Consider the following 16869-nt stretch of genomic DNA (forward strand, 5'->3'; position numbering starts at 1 on the left):
ATTTGTGCTTGTATAAGCATCCCAAATAATAATGAGATCACATGGAGTCTTAAATTTAGATTATAATCATATTTCAATGAATCAACCCTAGTGTTTGTCCTCATATTTAGACTGTTAAAGCATGAAATACAAAAAAAACAATCAATCATTGCTCCACAGCACCACTACTGGTCAAAAAATGCAAGCGTTCCTTTAATTGGCGAGGAATTGATGCTTGAAAGGCACTTGAAAGAGAAAAGAATAAAACCAGATGTTACTGTTGTTTGCATTTTTCTTCACAGTCTCTGTGGGACAGTGGGCCAGAGAGCCGGCGCTCCAGCTGGACCAGCATGGGCCGAGCCCCCAGCCTGCACAGGAGAGCCCAGTCGGGGGAGATGGAGTCCCTGCTGTCGGACACACACTCAAGCTCCAACCACAGCAGCAGGGAGCAATCTCTGGACCAGCCAGAGTACCTGCAGGTGCCCATGTTCCACCCGCCCGACTGCAACGGCACCACTTTTCACCTCCCTGACCACTGCTGCGACGATGCCCCCCTGACCACACAATATACCAGCGATCAGGAAGAGGAAGAAATTGAGGAGGTGCAGCCCTCTTTTTAAGTGGCTCTTGTTATAATCAAAAGAAGAGAGGCATTTTGATGATGTCTCACTTCAGCTCTTTTCAGATAAAACAAGTTAATATAAGAACTTGTTTAAGTTCAAGTGCAAAATCTGCTGCTGCTAATGATCTTGCGGAGGCACTCAAATTCCAACTTTGGTGACCTTTGAAAATATTTAATCAGCTGAATTTGAATCATGGGCAGAGTGTTGGAAAAACCCAGCATTGTTTGAAAGCCGTGAATTTGTATGTGTACATGCTGAAACAACATGAGTCATCTGTTTTCCACCAAGGAAAAATCATTTAAATGATAACATCATGAACACTGCAGGACATTATTATATGGAAAATTGAAATTAATTATTGGCTTTCGAAAAGTAAATATATTTAAGTGTGTCTGTGTGTGTGTGTGTGTGTGTGTGTGTGTGTGTGTGTGTGGTTGTTGTCCTTCCAGAGTTTATGTAAGAAACTGAAAAAGATACTGGAGCCATATGAGCCTCAGTGGTGCCTGGAGCATGAAGAGTGGTCTCTCTATCTATTCGCTCCAAACAACCGGTAAAAACACACACACACACACACACACACACACACACAGAGCCCCTGATATCCTCCTGAGTGGCCTGGATGACTTAAAACCCAGCATGTGTGAAAATTGAAGGATAAGGGGAAGGCTTAGTAACACAATTTTCACATTTATCAATTGAATCTAGCCAAGTGTAAACATAAACATTATCATGACTCAGGCAGTGGTTCTGGTGATGTGTGAGTACAAATCATAAGACAAATAGACGAGTTTCTGATGGTGCCGCTTTTCTCTTTCTCTGTTTAGGTTCAGGTTGTGGTGTCAGAGGGTTATAGGTCACAAGATGTTTGATCATGTCATCCTCCTCTTCATCTTCCTGAACTGCATCACCATTGCACTGGAGCGACCGGACATAGAGGCCAAAAGCATGGTAGCACGCGCATACACACACAAACACAAACACAGGCATCAGTGAATTCATGCCCAACCTCTAACCTAAACTTTAAGGATGAATTCATCAGGAAATTAAAATTCCATCATTATCTTCTAACCCAAATGCCGATAGAAGGACAGAGGAACTCATTCTCCTAAACAAGATAAGTAGATTGGGACTTGTTAAAATTAAAAAAACAAAAAAAACAACCAGAAATAAACATGAAATGGGGTAATCCAGGTCTCCAGAAGTCCCTAAGATCCCAACCTGATTTGAAAAGACGGTATATACGTACCCCCTCTGTGAGCGGTCTAGCTCGTGAAACAACTTCTGACAGGGTTCATTCTTTTATCTGAGCAGCTACAGTGAAGACTTTGTCTTGAACAAGGATATATGTCTGTTTCAATCAATTTGTGATCTCTGGGCTTCCAGGGACTCGGATTATGCTCGACAAGTTGTATGGAGCCATTTTATGTTTTGTTAGGGTTTTTTTTTTCTTTGTCTACGTTTTGAAACATGTCAGCATCTACTTCAGTTGTTTAGGAGAATGATGCAACACTGTTTTGCTGTGAAGCTCCATAAATGTTTTGTGTACTACAACACTTCACAGCATGGGGGTGAGCAGATCATGACAGCGTTTTTTATATTATTGATGAGTTCATTCTTTAATGTTTGTATTTTTGCTAGATTCATTGTCTAGTCTGGCCTATCCTCTTCTGTTTTATCAGTGTTGCAGTGCGTTGCAATTAAAACATGCCCTGCTGTAAGCTGCGTCTGATTTCAACCTTTAACTCAACATTCAGTCTAAGCCTGCAACAGCCCTTTAATAAAACGAGGACTGGCCAAAATGTCCTCGCTGTCAAAACTGAATATGAGTCCTCACACGGATAGAAGTACACGCTCACACACACACATAACACGACACAAGCTGTTCATCTGCTTGTTGCTGATGTAAGAGTGGCTTGGGAGTCATTATCAGGACGCGTGCTGTTCTCAGTATGTTTTTACTATGTTTCTATGACAGCCGTAATGGATTTGTTTTCAGCTCATTATGTAACACGGCGCAGTTAGTTTAAGTCCAAAATCAAAGCTGAAGCTACTGGGACATGAAACCCTTAAATTGACGAATGTGCTTCTCTGCGTGTGTCTGCACACGCTCTCACGTGTACGCGTGTGTGTGTGTGTGTGTGTGACAGGAGCGGGTGTTCCTCAGTGTGTCCAATTACATCTTCACTGTGATCTTCGTGGGTGAAATGATGATCAAGGTAACCATAACAAGACACGCTTTCATTGCAAAGTCATTTTCCCGTCTTATTTATAAAAGGGTGATTTTCTCGCTGGGTGGGGAGAATTGCTTTTAGTCTCATTTTTTACCTCATATAATTTCACTAAACGAGTAATTTTGCTGGATGTGTGGGTGACTGTCTGTCTGTGTGTGTGAAGGTGGTAGCTATGGGCCTGTACTTTGGACAAGGTGTGTACCTGCAGAGCAGCTGGAATATCTTAGACGGACTGCTGGTGTTTGTGTCGCTGGTGGACATCCTGGTTTCTATCGCATCAGCAAGTGGTAATCGAATCTTAGGCATCCTCCGCGTGCTTCGTCTGCTCCGCACACTGCGGCCACTCAGGTACGAGGACAGGAGATTTTCGCTTATGTTTACTCCATTATTGTTATCTTGTGTATTTACGTGGCATGACTGTAACCTTACGTGTGTGTCGCAGGGTGATAAGTCGAGCTCCTGGTCTAAAACTGGTGGTGGAGACTCTGATCACATCTCTCAGACCCATTGGGAATATTGTCCTCATCTGCTGTGCTTTTTTCATCGTGTTTGGAATTCTTGGAGTCCAGGTAAACATTTACACTGTCTATTCCCCGTTCATCGTCTGCTGGCTGAAGATAAGCCTTGTTAATTATTTTTTATTTTTTTTCAATTTTCATAAAAAAAAAGAAAGAAAAAAAAACTGTACTCAATTTAAAGTTTCGCTTGGTGAAATGAGTCCAAACATCCAAAGCTTTTTCAGTTTCTGATGCGAGAAGACACTGATCACCGGGGTTTAAAATAAACGAGGCACAGCCCAGAAAAAGCTTCAGGTAATAAAAAGTGAAGAGAAAAATGGGAGGAAATGCAAATGAGCTGCTGATTATGCACCAGAGTCCCTGGAAGTAATTAAAAAAACAACGGTTCAACTACAGAGGGATTCTGCTGAGAGTGGTATTTTTAATTTGGTTTAAATTTAATTTTCTACTGGTAATTTCATTGATTATTAATGAAATTAAAAAAAGGAATTTTTTACTCAAATGAAACTGATGGGTTTTTTCTTTTAATAACTAGCCCCTAGGTGTACAGGATATAAAAGGAAGGATCAACAAGATTATCATATTGTGAAACAGTGGACCATGGGGTCCAAAGATAAATCAATTATTTGAGGGGTCCCAGAGAATTAAAGGCATGGAAGTCTTTTGCAGGACTTGTCAGTTACTGTTTGTAAACACACTCTAAGGTGAAAGAGTTGATTGTTGAGTCTCATTCCCTGGTCGTCAAATACACTTTGAGTTGGCAAGCCACTGAGCCAAAGCATTGGTATTTGACGACCTGGGAATGAGACACAACCATCAAATATCTTTCTCCAGAATTGCGATGCCCAGAGCGTCCCAAACACAGCAAAATACTAAGAAATAATCTGAAGTACAGGCAGATGGCAGGGTTTTTATATAGAATACAGAGCTATTTAACACCTATTTTAATAGGAATATGATACTCACTGCAGCTTTAAATGCTTATGACCTCCGCCAGGGAGGGAAGTGCACCCGTGTCCATTTGTTTCTTTATTGGTCGGTTTGTCAGCAGGATTACACAAAGACTGCTGATCGGACTCCCTCAAAACTTGGTTGGAGGATGGGCCTCAGCCCAGAATAGACCTCATTAACTTTTGGTGCAGATTCAGATGAAGGCACGGATCCAGGACTTTATTCTCACTTTCATTAACATTGTGAGATGTGATGTTTTCTGACATTTGTGTTAATTACTCAGGGGAATAATGCATGGATCTTGATGAAACAAATAATATTTTGTCGTTATCGATGAGTTTAATTTGATGCAGATCTAAATAAAAATGTAATTAAATTAACGTTTTATTTGATATGGAATTAGGCTTGATTGAGTTAAAGGGACTGCCGAGTCTTTGCGGAGGTATGCGCTCTACTGAGTGCTAGTTTTAAGCTTTCCTCCTCTGGAATATGTCCTCCATGTACATGCTTTTGCAAATGCTCCTGCAAGTATTCACATTAATATTTGCACGGGAAATGATGCGTGATGAATGCTCAAGCTAATATTAACACACAGGCACTGTATTTCTCAAAACACACTACCACTGTATTCGCCTCTAATGAGAACACTTCATGCTTGAGTGTTTCTGTGCTTGCGATGAGGCAAAACTGGAGCAGATGGTCCTTGGATATCTTAGCTGGAACATACAGTAGGCCTGTTGGCAGATGCAGAGTAATTCACTGTACACATCAATCTTTTCTCGCTCGGTGGAGCTCTGTTTACACTGCCTTGAGGTTACACTGTTCATGTTTTTGTACCTGTGCGCACACTCAATCTGTCTGTCTGTGTCTGCAGCTGTTTAAAGGGAAGTTCTTCTACTGCGAAGGGCTCGATGTGAGTAACATCACCAATAAAACACAGTGTCTACAGGCAGGACACCGCTGGACTCGCCGGAAATACAACTTTGACAACCTGGGACAGGTTTGTCACAGGCACTCGAACATACACACGCACACATCCGGGACTGACACCTGCTGTTACGAACCGATTGACAGCGTGACTGATTTGCATGCATCTCACTCTTCCAGGCTCTGATGTCACTGTTTGTTCTGTCATGTAAAGACGGCTGGGTCAGCATCATGTATGACGGCCTGGATGCTGTGGGTGTTGACCAGCAGGTGAGGAGACACACACACACACATACACACACACATACAGCAGAAGAGAGTGAAGCTGTGTGAAGCAAAAAATTGAATATCAAGGAGACAAACCATTCAGCCCGTGTGTATTATATTTCACTGTGTCCTGGTTCTGTTTTGTGTCAGTCCCAAGCACCATTTGATTGTGCTCGTCTCAACCAGAAAGGGAAAAAAATTTCAGGAGGGAAGGGAGGTGTAAGGAAAGAATAAGGCAGACGGATAAATAGATGTGAGGTGACAGTGCTCGCAGTTCTACTGCTGACTCAGGATTTACATTGTCTTCTTGTTTATGCGCTCTCCTCTTCTTCCTCTCCACCCCTCCTCACCTTCCTTCGTCACTATTTGTTCCTCCTCTTTTTTTGCTTTTTGTCCCTGTGCTGCCTCTCCTCCTCTCCTCTCTCCATTTTCTCTCTCTCTGCAGCCGATAAGAAACAACAACCCTTGGATGCTGCTGTTTTTCATCTCTTTCCTCCTCATCGTCAGCTTCTTTGTGCTCAACATGTTTGTGGGCGTGGTGGTGGAAAACTTTCACAAGTGCCGCCAGCAGCAGGAGGAGGAGGAGGCGCGGCTGAGAGAGGAGAAACGGCAGAGACGGCTGGAGAAGAGGAGGAGAAGTGAGCGAACACGAAGGGAAGGGCGGGGTGGCAAGACATTCAGTATATGGCCAAAAGTATGTGGACACCTGAATATTCCCTTATGTGATTTTTGAACATGTCGCTCTAAAGCATTGACATGAATCTGCTGCTATGCCAGCTTCCACTCTTCGAGAAATATTAGAATATTTGAGAACCTGACAGCAGGTTTTTCCCTACATTCCTCCAAGATGTCATCACTCCAAGTGTCCGATTTCTTCTAGCTGTTGGAGATTATTTGGTTGACCCATGACAAGGAAATCTCACTAATGGCTTATGTGTAGGGAGACAAGCTTAATGCATCGTTAACTCATTGTAAAACACACTTCATTCAAACTCGACATAAACCAAAAATAAAACCCACTTAAAACAGTCACACACATCACCTGTGAGTTGGTCGAAATGAATCCTGAGTGACTATGTTCACTGTCATGTTAGGCTGCCAAGCTGGTCCTGGCCAGGAAAAAACTCTAGTGCCACTGACTCCACTGCTAACTGCGCCAAGAGCTAATTAGCTAACAGTAGCTAGCTACAGCTAAGGATAGGATAAGAGCAGCAGCTGTCGCTCTGATTGCTCAGGTTGCTCTGATGATATGCTGTACTCTTTGTTTTTGAACTACCTTCAGCTTTTGGCCATATTCTACATATTACACCTTTAAGTGTGAATTAATACCTACTGTATATTTTTTACATGAATTAGACATAGAAGAAGAAGTAGCCTCTAGTGGTCCAGCAAACATGAATCTGATAAATGACAAAATATGTAAATTGCATACATAGTGTAGTGCTGAATGCTTATAGATGATACACTGTGCATTTAAGTCACCGCATACCAACATTGCTTTTTGTACTACATTTATTCATTCATGGCCCAGTTGAATTTGTAATTGATAAGCCCTGATGTGCTATATTATTATTTAAAACAATTAAAGCACTGCCACAAAGTCTCTGTTACCACATTAATCATTACTTGCAAATGTGTAATCATTATGCTTGTAAAACACAAAAAATGTGAGTCAAGCTGCTCTTAACAATATTGGAAATGTGGCTGCTAAAAAGCAGAGCATTTAAAGACTCCCTTCTCAAATGCTTCCAAAATGCATCTGTAATGTGATGGTGATGGAGCCGTGGCACCAACCGTGCGATACAGCTTCATCCAGTTGTTATCCAGCGTTAGTCTGGTACTGATGTTGGCCAGAAAAGACCCGGCTCTCAGTCAGAGTTCCAGTCCATCTCAAAGATCTGGGATGGGTATGACATCAAGACTCTGAACAGACTAGTCAAGTTCTCCTACACCAGCCTGAGAAACCACTTCTTCTTTAACCTTGCTTTGGCTACTAGGAGGTTGTCATGTTGAATTAGGAAAGTTGAATACACACAGCTGTCTAAACTATCACTGAATGCCGTATCATTAATATTTCCCTAAACATCACTAGACCGGACATACTCAAGACAGCTGGTCCACATACTTACAGCCATATACTGTTTTCCAATGTACTATCACACACACGATAAACCTTTTTTTTCTGCATACATACTGTATGAGCACATGCATAATTTCTTCCCATAATATGCTCAAAACACTACTGCACACACACACACACACTCTTACTTTCCCGTTTCTATCCCACTCGGTCCTTCTGTCTCTGCAGTGTAATCTCTTGTAGTGCTTTCCTCCCAGTCAGTTAACTGTCTGGCAGCAGACAGCGAGGGTTTCTACCCAAAGACACCTTGAGGTGCCATGGAGTGTGTGTGCGTGTGTGATGGATAGGACTGAATTCCTGAGGTGGCACTTTTAGTCCGTACACACACACACACACATGCACACTCACACGCACAGCAGTGCGCCACTTGGCATCCGCTTCATCAGTGACTTCATAGTCCACATTTTCTTTTTCTTTCAGAAGCATTTTAATGACCATGCTTGTGTGTGTTTGTGTGTGTTTGTGTGTGTGTGAGTCACAGGGGCCCAGGAGAAGCCATATTACGCTGACTACTCCCCGTTGCGTCGATCCATCCACACCGTGTGCACCAGCAACTACCTGGATCTCTTCATCACCATCATCATCTTCACAAACCTCATCACCATGAGCATGGAGCACTACAACCAGCCTAAGGTAACCATGGCAACACCTTCTACCACCTGCCCTAGAACCATAGTAATGAAGCGGCATGCGGTGATACACTACAGCTACAGTGTGTTGTTGAGGTGTGTGTGTCCATGTCCTGCAGTACTTCGAGGAGATCCTGAAGTACTGCAATTACGTCTTCACGGTGGTTTTTGTCATCGAGTCGATTCTCAAGCTTATCGCTTTCGGCCTGCGCCGGTTTTTCAAAGAGAGGTATTCGAGCTCTCACATGAATACAAAGACACAAACATACATGCAGCTTTAATCCTTAGAGAAATTGAAAACATGTGTGTGTGTGTGCCAAGATGGAACCAGTTGGACCTCGCCATCGTGCTCTTGTCTATCATGGGGATCACTCTTGAGGAAATAGACCTGAACGCTTCCCTCCCCATAAACCCCACCATCATACGCATCATGAGAGTCCTGAGGATAACGAGAGGTAAGCGCACACACGCAGTGACACACACGCAGTGACACACACGCAGTGACACACACGAACGCGACGACACGGAGATGATATGTGGTTGATAAGAGTTGACACATTGCAATGTTTCAGTGCTGAAGCTGTTGAAGATGGCGACAGGAATGAGATCTCTGTTGGACACAGTGATTCAAGCTTTGCCTCAGGTAAGAGGCAGCACTGACACTGTGAAATATAAGATGTCTTTTTAACTGCTCGCCTGGTTTCCAGATCTGTTGAATTGCAGACAGCTCGTTTTATTTAGCGATTTATCAGGGCTCCCATATGATTTACCAGCACTGCGGATTCCCCCAACAGACTACTTAGTGTTAAACCAAATAAGCATGAAGACATCTACATGTTTAGCTAAAGGCTAATTGCTGACTTTTAGATCTATCAGCGAGGCTGATGAATCGCCAATTAAATCAGAACTTCGCAGCTGCTTCAGTGTGATTGTTTTGCTACTGGGTATCTGTGAGAAGATAGAATACTAACCACAGTCCACTCTGAAAGCTTATCACACACAAAGACACCACACAGCAGTTTATTCTCCTCTGAGGCAGGATTGTAAAACTCTGTCAACTTATCACAGCAGCAGTATTTTTCTCCTCTGTTTTGCTGCTTGCTAGGTGAAGAGTGGAATGGCACAATGCTACAAGCTACGCACAACCAAATGACCTGATTGAATGTTTTTGTTTTTTTGCTCTCCGACTCTTCTGACGCAGCTCAAATGTAGTAAATGTAGAACAAGAAAGGACTAAACCATCAACTAAGATGCACATGAAACTGTCTTTGTTTGGCTCCAGCTGTGTCAATGCCAGTTGGCCAAAACGAAATTTCGGTCCAGACTGAAATATCTACACTATTGGATAACCTGACGCACCAGATGGTTTGTTACAGAGAACCATCTGGAAAAGCAACGCTAGAGACTATTTAGAAAAGGGCGGGCACTTTAAAAAAAATACTTGCCAGGTGATTGGACGAACCTTCTGTTCATCCCCGTTGATCACAGGGTAATGTAAACCAACCATACTAACAGTAGGAGAGTTCTCCCACCAGCGAAGCCTGTTCGTAGATTAAACTTCTACCAAAGCCAGTCGAGAATAATCGAACAACGTCTTTTTCGCTGAGAAAATTCTCCAGCACTTTGCTCTGTCAATGAAATATACCGTGCAGTTCAGATATAATAGATGCATTAGCAGCCACCCTGACCTCTTGAGGTGCTTCAGATTCACCCGCTGGTCGTCACGTGTAAATCTCTAGCTGCCGTTTCTTTCTCAAAGGATTCTCGTGACAGAAAGAGGTTTGGTATTTGTGGCTTTGAGTGAAATATTGTGTACTGTACGATGAATTTACACAAAAAAAAATTTTTCACACATTCCCTTAACTTCCTTCACCATTTTCAGGTCAAAAATTACTTTGAAAAAAATACTTTGACCAAACTTCTGCAAACTGTAAGACAGTCTCATCAGACTGAGTTGTATTTTGTGTTAAATGCCAAAAAACAAAAATTGTTCATCAGGGCACGTTCAGGACACATTGATCTGGCCCACGTACCGTGTGGGGTGATGGCACTTGGATGAGGTTAAGGGTCTACTTGTTATGGTTAGGCCTGCATGTGGCTCATTCTGGCAAACAGGAGTTTTGCTTATTTTGCTATCCTGGACACTTTTAAGAAAATGATAGCATTCTAGTATGCTAAAATGGAAATAGTAAACATGGTAGACATTAAGCGCTATTATCGATCCTTACGGACCTCTTGTTCTCTGACTTGCATGAATAGTTTTCTTGTGTTGAGAGCCTTGACAGCTTCTTGATTGTGGTACTCCTCACTAATTACTCATATTAAGATCTTTGACGAGACAGAGTGAGAAAAGCGTTGAAATTCAACTGATAGTTCCTGCTAAATACCAGCATTTAACTGAAAACATTGTTGTTTCTACGGCTGCTGGTGTGGCTATAGACTCCTAGACTGAAGATGAAATGAGTGAATAGGGATTGGGGAGTGAGAATGGTGGAGCGGGATGATGGCTCTGTTGTGCTCGGCGGACCCTCCGGGGACGAAACCAGAAATGAGAAGGTATAGAGAGAAAAGGAGGGGAGGGAGGGTGGTGCAGGGTAGATGAGAACAAACAGGTATGCAGCACAAGTAGACTTTCATAAGCTGTTTGTAGTCCTGTTCCTAAAATGCAATGTTAATTTAATTTAATTTCATCTTATTCAATGGGTATTCCTTGTTTATGTTTATTTAAGGATCCCAATTAGACACACACAGATGTGCCTCTAGTCTTCCTGGGGTCCTGAACATGAAAATACAGTAAAGGCATGTAATAAGAAAGGCAGACTATCAAATATTTGAAAACAATCAAACAAGCTATGAAGTCATGCGAACAAGGGAAATTAAGGATGAGGTGATTGAAGAGGACAAGCAGTACACTTGCGTGCAGAATCAGAATAAACAATGAAAAAAAACATAAAACCAACAAAGAAAAAACACTTCAATAGGAATCAGTAGTGCGGCAAAATACCCATGATCCTTCACTTCCTTCCAAACCATGAATAATACCAATTGTCTTTGAAGTGACAGATCATTGCTGGGGATTGAACCCAGGTCTTGGCATGGCGTCCGAGTGTTTATTCCCCTGCGCTTCATCAATAGATTTATCTGTCATCTAATTAGACATCTCCATACCTCCTAACATGGGGGGAAGTCCCTGGGAATCGCTTCATAATCATAATAAACAGGCATGTTTGTGATTCATGAGGACTGGATCCAGGCTCTAAACCTCTGAAATCTGAGATCAACTCTGGGTGTCATGATGTCTCCTAATAGTATTTTTAAGATGCAGTAAACAGCTTCTCTGTCTATGGCCTCTTTCTCTCTGTGTGCATGTTTGCGTCTCTCTTGATGTTTACTGTACATGTCTTTTTTTTCTGTGTATCATATACTGTATATATCTGTGTGTGCGTGTAATGTGTCTGTCTAGGTGGGGAATCTGGGTCTGCTCTTCATGTTGCTGTTCTTCATCTATGCAGCTCTGGGAGTTGAGCTCTTTGGAAAACTGGGTTAGTGTGTGTGTGCGTGTACGTGCATGCATGCGAGTTTGTATGTGCGCGAGCACGTGAGTGAGTGAGTGTGTGCATGCATACAGTATGAATCGGTGCCTATATGTGTGTGCGCCTCGGCTGAAACTGGTGAGATATCTGTGGATTACGTAACATGCATAAATTTTGTTGTGTTACATACATTAATGATGTCAGTTTAGCATCAGAGCTCTAATCTACACACAATTCTCTTTCTTCTCCCCCCCTCGCCTTCCTCTCCCACACTTACAGCCTCTAACGCTCTTTTCCTCTTTTCATCCTCTTTCAGAGTGTTCAGACGAGAACCCATGTGAGGGTCTTAGTCGCCACGCTACCTTTGACAATTTTGGCATGGCTTTCCTCACACTCTTCAGGGTGTCTACCGGGGACAACTGGAATGGGATTATGAAGGTTATTTTCTTTCCTCTGCTCTGTGGGAGTTTTTAAGGAGATGGAGAGATGACAAAGTCCATGTTTTTGTCAGTGCATATGAGTCTCAAAGCAGCGGTTAGGAGACAGGCGTTGCTGTAAGAAGAGAGCAGATCACTTTTTTATGACAGACTAAGAGCTGCTGACATTGGAGGGTTTGGAGAGTATTATTCTTCTGTGATGGTCTCTTTACACTCAGAGCAACATCTCCTTCTATTGGAGGAGAGAGGAAGTACACTGTGCATTCATATCATTCATATTAACTAAAATCCCTTTATCTATTATACTTTTTCTGAATAATCTATATCCTCTTCTCTAATCATCGTCGGCCAGGACACGTTGCGAGAGTGCCGTCCGCAGGATCGCCACTGCCTCACCTACCTGCCCCTGATCTCCCCCGTTTATTTCGTCACCTTCGTCCTAACGGCTCAATTTGTCCTCGTCAACGTGGTGGTGGCCGTTCTGATGAAGCACCTGGAGGACAGCAACAAGGAGGCTCAGCTGGAGGAGATGGAGGAGGCGAGGGAGAAGGAGGAGGCAAGGGAGAGGGAGGAGGCGAGGGAGAGGGAGGAGGCGAGGGAGAGAGAGGAAGCCGGCCGACGCCTCAGCAGTGCGTCAGTGGGCGGAGACCTGGGGCCAAACGTGGACACACCTGCACAGGTAACGTACAGAGCGTCTGTTCATGCTCCTGGATGTGAGAGAGGGAAGGGAGTGGAGGTGACGAAAGCTATGACAGCGGTGATGATCTCATGTGGCAGGTGCAGGTTGAGGATGAGGAGTGTTCCCATGGCAACCTGCTGAGCATGGGACGCATGCTGTCTCTCCCCAGCGACAGCTACGTTCAGCCACTCAGATGCTCCCCGTATCCTCCCATTGGCCACGAGGCCTACTGCGGGTACAGCTACTCAGGTAATTTGGCTGTTTATAGCCAATTAAATTAAGTAACAGCTTTTACTGCGCTATAACCACCAACTGATTGCTGTAAAAACTATTACTTCCATGAATAGCATAGAAGGCAGCTGAGATGTGATGTTGTACAGCGAGGGGTACTGTGATTGTAGAACTTACTGTCACGAGCAAGATGTTTTTTAATGTTTCGTGACTAATTGGCAGGATGACTGTCTGCCTGTGAAGCACATGTTTTTCCACTACTGCTGGATCCTTCCCACACTTTTTCAACTTGAGGGACTTAAAAACACACTGCAAATTGATCAAAACAAACAGTTAGAGGCAGAGTTTTGAGTTTAACTATGCGCATTATGCGCATTCAATTTAAGTAATTTAATTTTCCCTAACACTGCAGAGACCTGTGCTATAAAGCCAGTTGAACATACCGAGGATATGTTTCTGTTGCTACACTAACCCTAACAATCACAATCACAGGCTAAGTGGTCACATAAAGCTGGTCATCATCAGGATAACATTAACCCCACATCTTTTTTTCAACATCTAGCTGTGGGCACACTCACATAAAAGGGGAGGTGTTCGCAGCATCTGACAAAGTGAAAAAAGTCTACCGGCAGCAGAGTGAAATATTTTGAAGAGAAGTGTAAACTTTTGGACAAATAGAGGAAGAAGTAAAACACATAATCCAGGCTTAAAAACACAGAGTTGCAGCTGCCAAATGCAGGAAGAACCGCTGACAAACATTACGCAAAATTGAATTAATAGGATTTGTCGCGGCAACTGAAAAACAGTCTCATGTCTATGAAAGTTGGTCAAAACACCAAGTTTGACACAATATTTCTTTTCTAGTCTAGAAGTTCTTTATTGCTTGCAAGTGCCACACATCAGCAGCACATACATGATGACTGAAGAGAGGCAGTCTCTCCCCTTCCTTTGTAATAATAAAAAAACAATACACTCAATTGTAACAGTCACAAGATTACATATGATCTCATTAAAAATATTATTCCAATCATCTCCACATCCGTCTCATGATACACATAAGACGTCTTACGCACTTCAACCATTGTTGTGTGTCATACGTCAAGCTAAAGTCAAAACACAGATGCACAGACGAGGCTTCACCAACCCCCATCAGGATGAACTCCTTACTTTAGTTCCTTTATGTTCATTTTCACGGCACATCATACCACATACAATACATGAACACATCCATTCATACACGACGATCACGAGACAGATCTCATGTTGGAACCCCACAAGCATAAGATTTTACTTCACATAAATAATTATGTTGTATCTATATTGTTAATTTTTAAAATGTAAGAACAACATATCAAAATAATGATAAGGGACATTTGGGAATTTCCGTCACAGATTGTAGCATCACTGATCCATCATTAGGACACGAATAGATTGGACTATAATCACATTTGTATATTCCATTAAATGAAGGTGTTGCTCAGATGTAATTCCTAGGACGTGTACGACCGTTTAGCTTTATTATTTCAGCGGCAGACCCTGCGGTGTCAAACAGACTTATAAAAAATTAATATAAAATAAACATAATTGATATTGGTACTGTCATGTCTTACTACAAGTCCAAGGCTATATCGCTTCAATCTGTCTCTGTTGTGAAATGACATCTGTATAGAAGCAAAATGAAATGGCTTTGACAAACTGTAGCTGCAGCCAACAGGGAGAGAAGGAGACGAAGAAGGCAGGAGCGGGCTCTCCTGTACAGTGCAGTACATCTATCACCATCTGAGCCTTTTCTGAATGATAATGTGACTTCCTGAGTCTGAAATCCTATTTAACGTCAGCTGAGGATGACATTAAGGATTTGCGGTATTACAGAAATGTGTTTACTTCTTACATTAGGAGAAAATACTATCTCACCTTTGGATATGAATTTAGCTAAAACAGGACTGTAGAATTTACTGAGTTAGATATCCAAAGACCCTGTCCTAAAAGTAAATGGCAATAATTTTAGCCTATTGGAGAACTTAACACTGATGTTAGAAGCTAACAAGGATTTTAGCCCCTTGGAGCAACTGACACTGATGTTAGCCCGTTGAAGAAGCTAACCTCCTCCATTGTTCGGCCTTTATGACAATGACAATAAAGATGGGAAACAACAAGAACACAGAAATATGTTGCAGAAGCTAACGCTGATGTCAGTCTGTTAGAGAAGCTAACATCAACACACATACATCCTAAACACAGGAAAAGGCATGACAGGATGTGCGGCAATCGAAGAATCAATTTTAAACTTCTAATTATATTGTTTGGCCTCCTTTGCCCTACCCCATCAGTGTTTTATTTTGCAGCGCAGAGTTTTCACAGGCAATCATGTTATTCTAATGTAACCTGGGGATAGCGACCAGGGGAAATTAGCCTCTTCCTGTTTTTGTTGCGCAAACACAGACGTGCTAACTTTGTGCCCTAATTCGACCTTAGATTTTCTGAGTGAAATGCAGAAGAAATAGCATCATAAAATAGATACTTACAAGGATCTCATCTATATGCTGTTGGTGTCACCTTTCTGCAGCCATTACACGGTGCAATCAGTATTGACTTCAGAATGATAAGTTAAAGCAAAAAAGTAGTCTGCTGCCAGTTTAAGATAAGATACGACACAGCCATTAGTTTAGGAACTGTGTCTGTAATAGGAAGATAGGATTTTTTTCCCATCTTTGAAACTTACGATAGGAAAAGCAGTGTAGGACATTTTTCAGAAATGATGCCCCAGTTTTTTTTTTAGTAGCGCTTAAATAATATCTCTCACATCAAAAACCATCAGAGGCTTAAAACTTCATTTCGATATCCGGTACTGTACTTTATTCCGTTTGTTTCTTTTCATCAGTGCATCCATAAAATAAAGTCTGATTATTTTTGGCAGGCTCCATGACGTCTCTGGGCTCCAGTGGAGGCAGCTCACTGCTGCAGGTTCCAGGGGCTCTGCCGGTCATCAGCCACGCTTCACTGGGGACTGGACGCAGCTCCAGGCCAAAGATCTGGCTCAGCACCGCGCAGAGCATCGACAGATACTCCACAAACAGGCTCAACCCAGCCGACAGTATAGAGGGACACAGGTTTAGCCCTGCCCACAGAATAAACAGACACAGACTCGACTCAGCCCACAGTATCGACGGATACAAGTTCAGCCCGGCCCATCGAATACAGAGACACAGACTCAGCTCCACTCGCAGTATGGATGGATACAGGCACCATCCAGACCACAACACAGACAGACCTAAACTCATGTCTTGCCACAGCATAGAAAGACATTCTTCACTCAGACTGAGTCCCACCTACAGTGCCGGCAGACGTCCTTCTCATTTGCTCAATCCTGACGACAGTTTAGACAGAAACAAGCTGAGTCCCTCCTACGTTCCAGATAGTTCAGTCCTGAAGAGACCAGGATCCTTCAGCGCTGCGAGCAGACAGTTACGGAGACAGGTCGGTTAATCTTATCTCTTCTTCTCCTCTCTTTTGTCTTATTCTTTGCCTTCGTCTTCTTCTTCTTCTTCTCCATAATGACCATGTAGAGATCCCTTCCTACAACTTGGAGGATAAAAACCCACAGTCTCCTTTATGTGCGAGAATGCATTTCAGTCTAAGCTTGAACAGGCTTCACCAGTCTGTGTTAGACAAATCAAGGGTTTATCTTCCAGAATTACAGTCTTTTTAGCATGAAATTTATTTT

The 16869-nt window shown here is 42.6% G+C and overlaps 1 protein-coding gene across 2 annotated transcripts in view; it reads left to right on the forward strand.

Moving 5' to 3' along the window:
• Window positions 1–16869, forward strand: part of LOC115579011 (voltage-dependent T-type calcium channel subunit alpha-1I-like) — a 49033-nt gene that overhangs the window by 28952 nt on the left and 3212 nt on the right. The window contains exons 17-34 of one of the 2 annotated variants that reach the window (XM_030412464.1): window positions 282–581; window positions 1052–1152; window positions 1427–1550; window positions 2750–2818; window positions 2997–3181; window positions 3276–3402; window positions 5177–5302; window positions 5410–5499; window positions 5942–6134; window positions 8118–8269; window positions 8385–8494; window positions 8587–8720; window positions 8838–8908; window positions 11729–11807; window positions 12115–12236; window positions 12588–12914; window positions 13019–13163; window positions 16063–16622. In XM_030412464.1, coding sequence (XP_030268324.1) covers window positions 282–581; window positions 1052–1152; window positions 1427–1550; window positions 2750–2818; window positions 2997–3181; window positions 3276–3402; window positions 5177–5302; window positions 5410–5499; window positions 5942–6134; window positions 8118–8269; window positions 8385–8494; window positions 8587–8720; window positions 8838–8908; window positions 11729–11807; window positions 12115–12236; window positions 12588–12914; window positions 13019–13163; window positions 16063–16622 — 3015 coding nt within the window. Of the gene's footprint in view, window positions 1–281; window positions 582–1051; window positions 1153–1426; window positions 1551–2749; window positions 2819–2996; window positions 3182–3275; window positions 3403–5176; window positions 5303–5409; window positions 5500–5941; window positions 6135–8117; window positions 8270–8384; window positions 8495–8586; window positions 8721–8837; window positions 8909–11728; window positions 11808–12114; window positions 12237–12587; window positions 12915–13012; window positions 13164–16062; window positions 16623–16869 lie in introns of both variants that reach the window. The other variant, XM_030412458.1, reaches the window with a different exon arrangement.

Source organism: Sparus aurata, chromosome 1 (assembly GCF_900880675.1).
Source record: "Sparus aurata chromosome 1, fSpaAur1.1, whole genome shotgun sequence".
Classification (NCBI taxonomy): domain Eukaryota; kingdom Metazoa; phylum Chordata; class Actinopteri; order Spariformes; family Sparidae; genus Sparus; species Sparus aurata.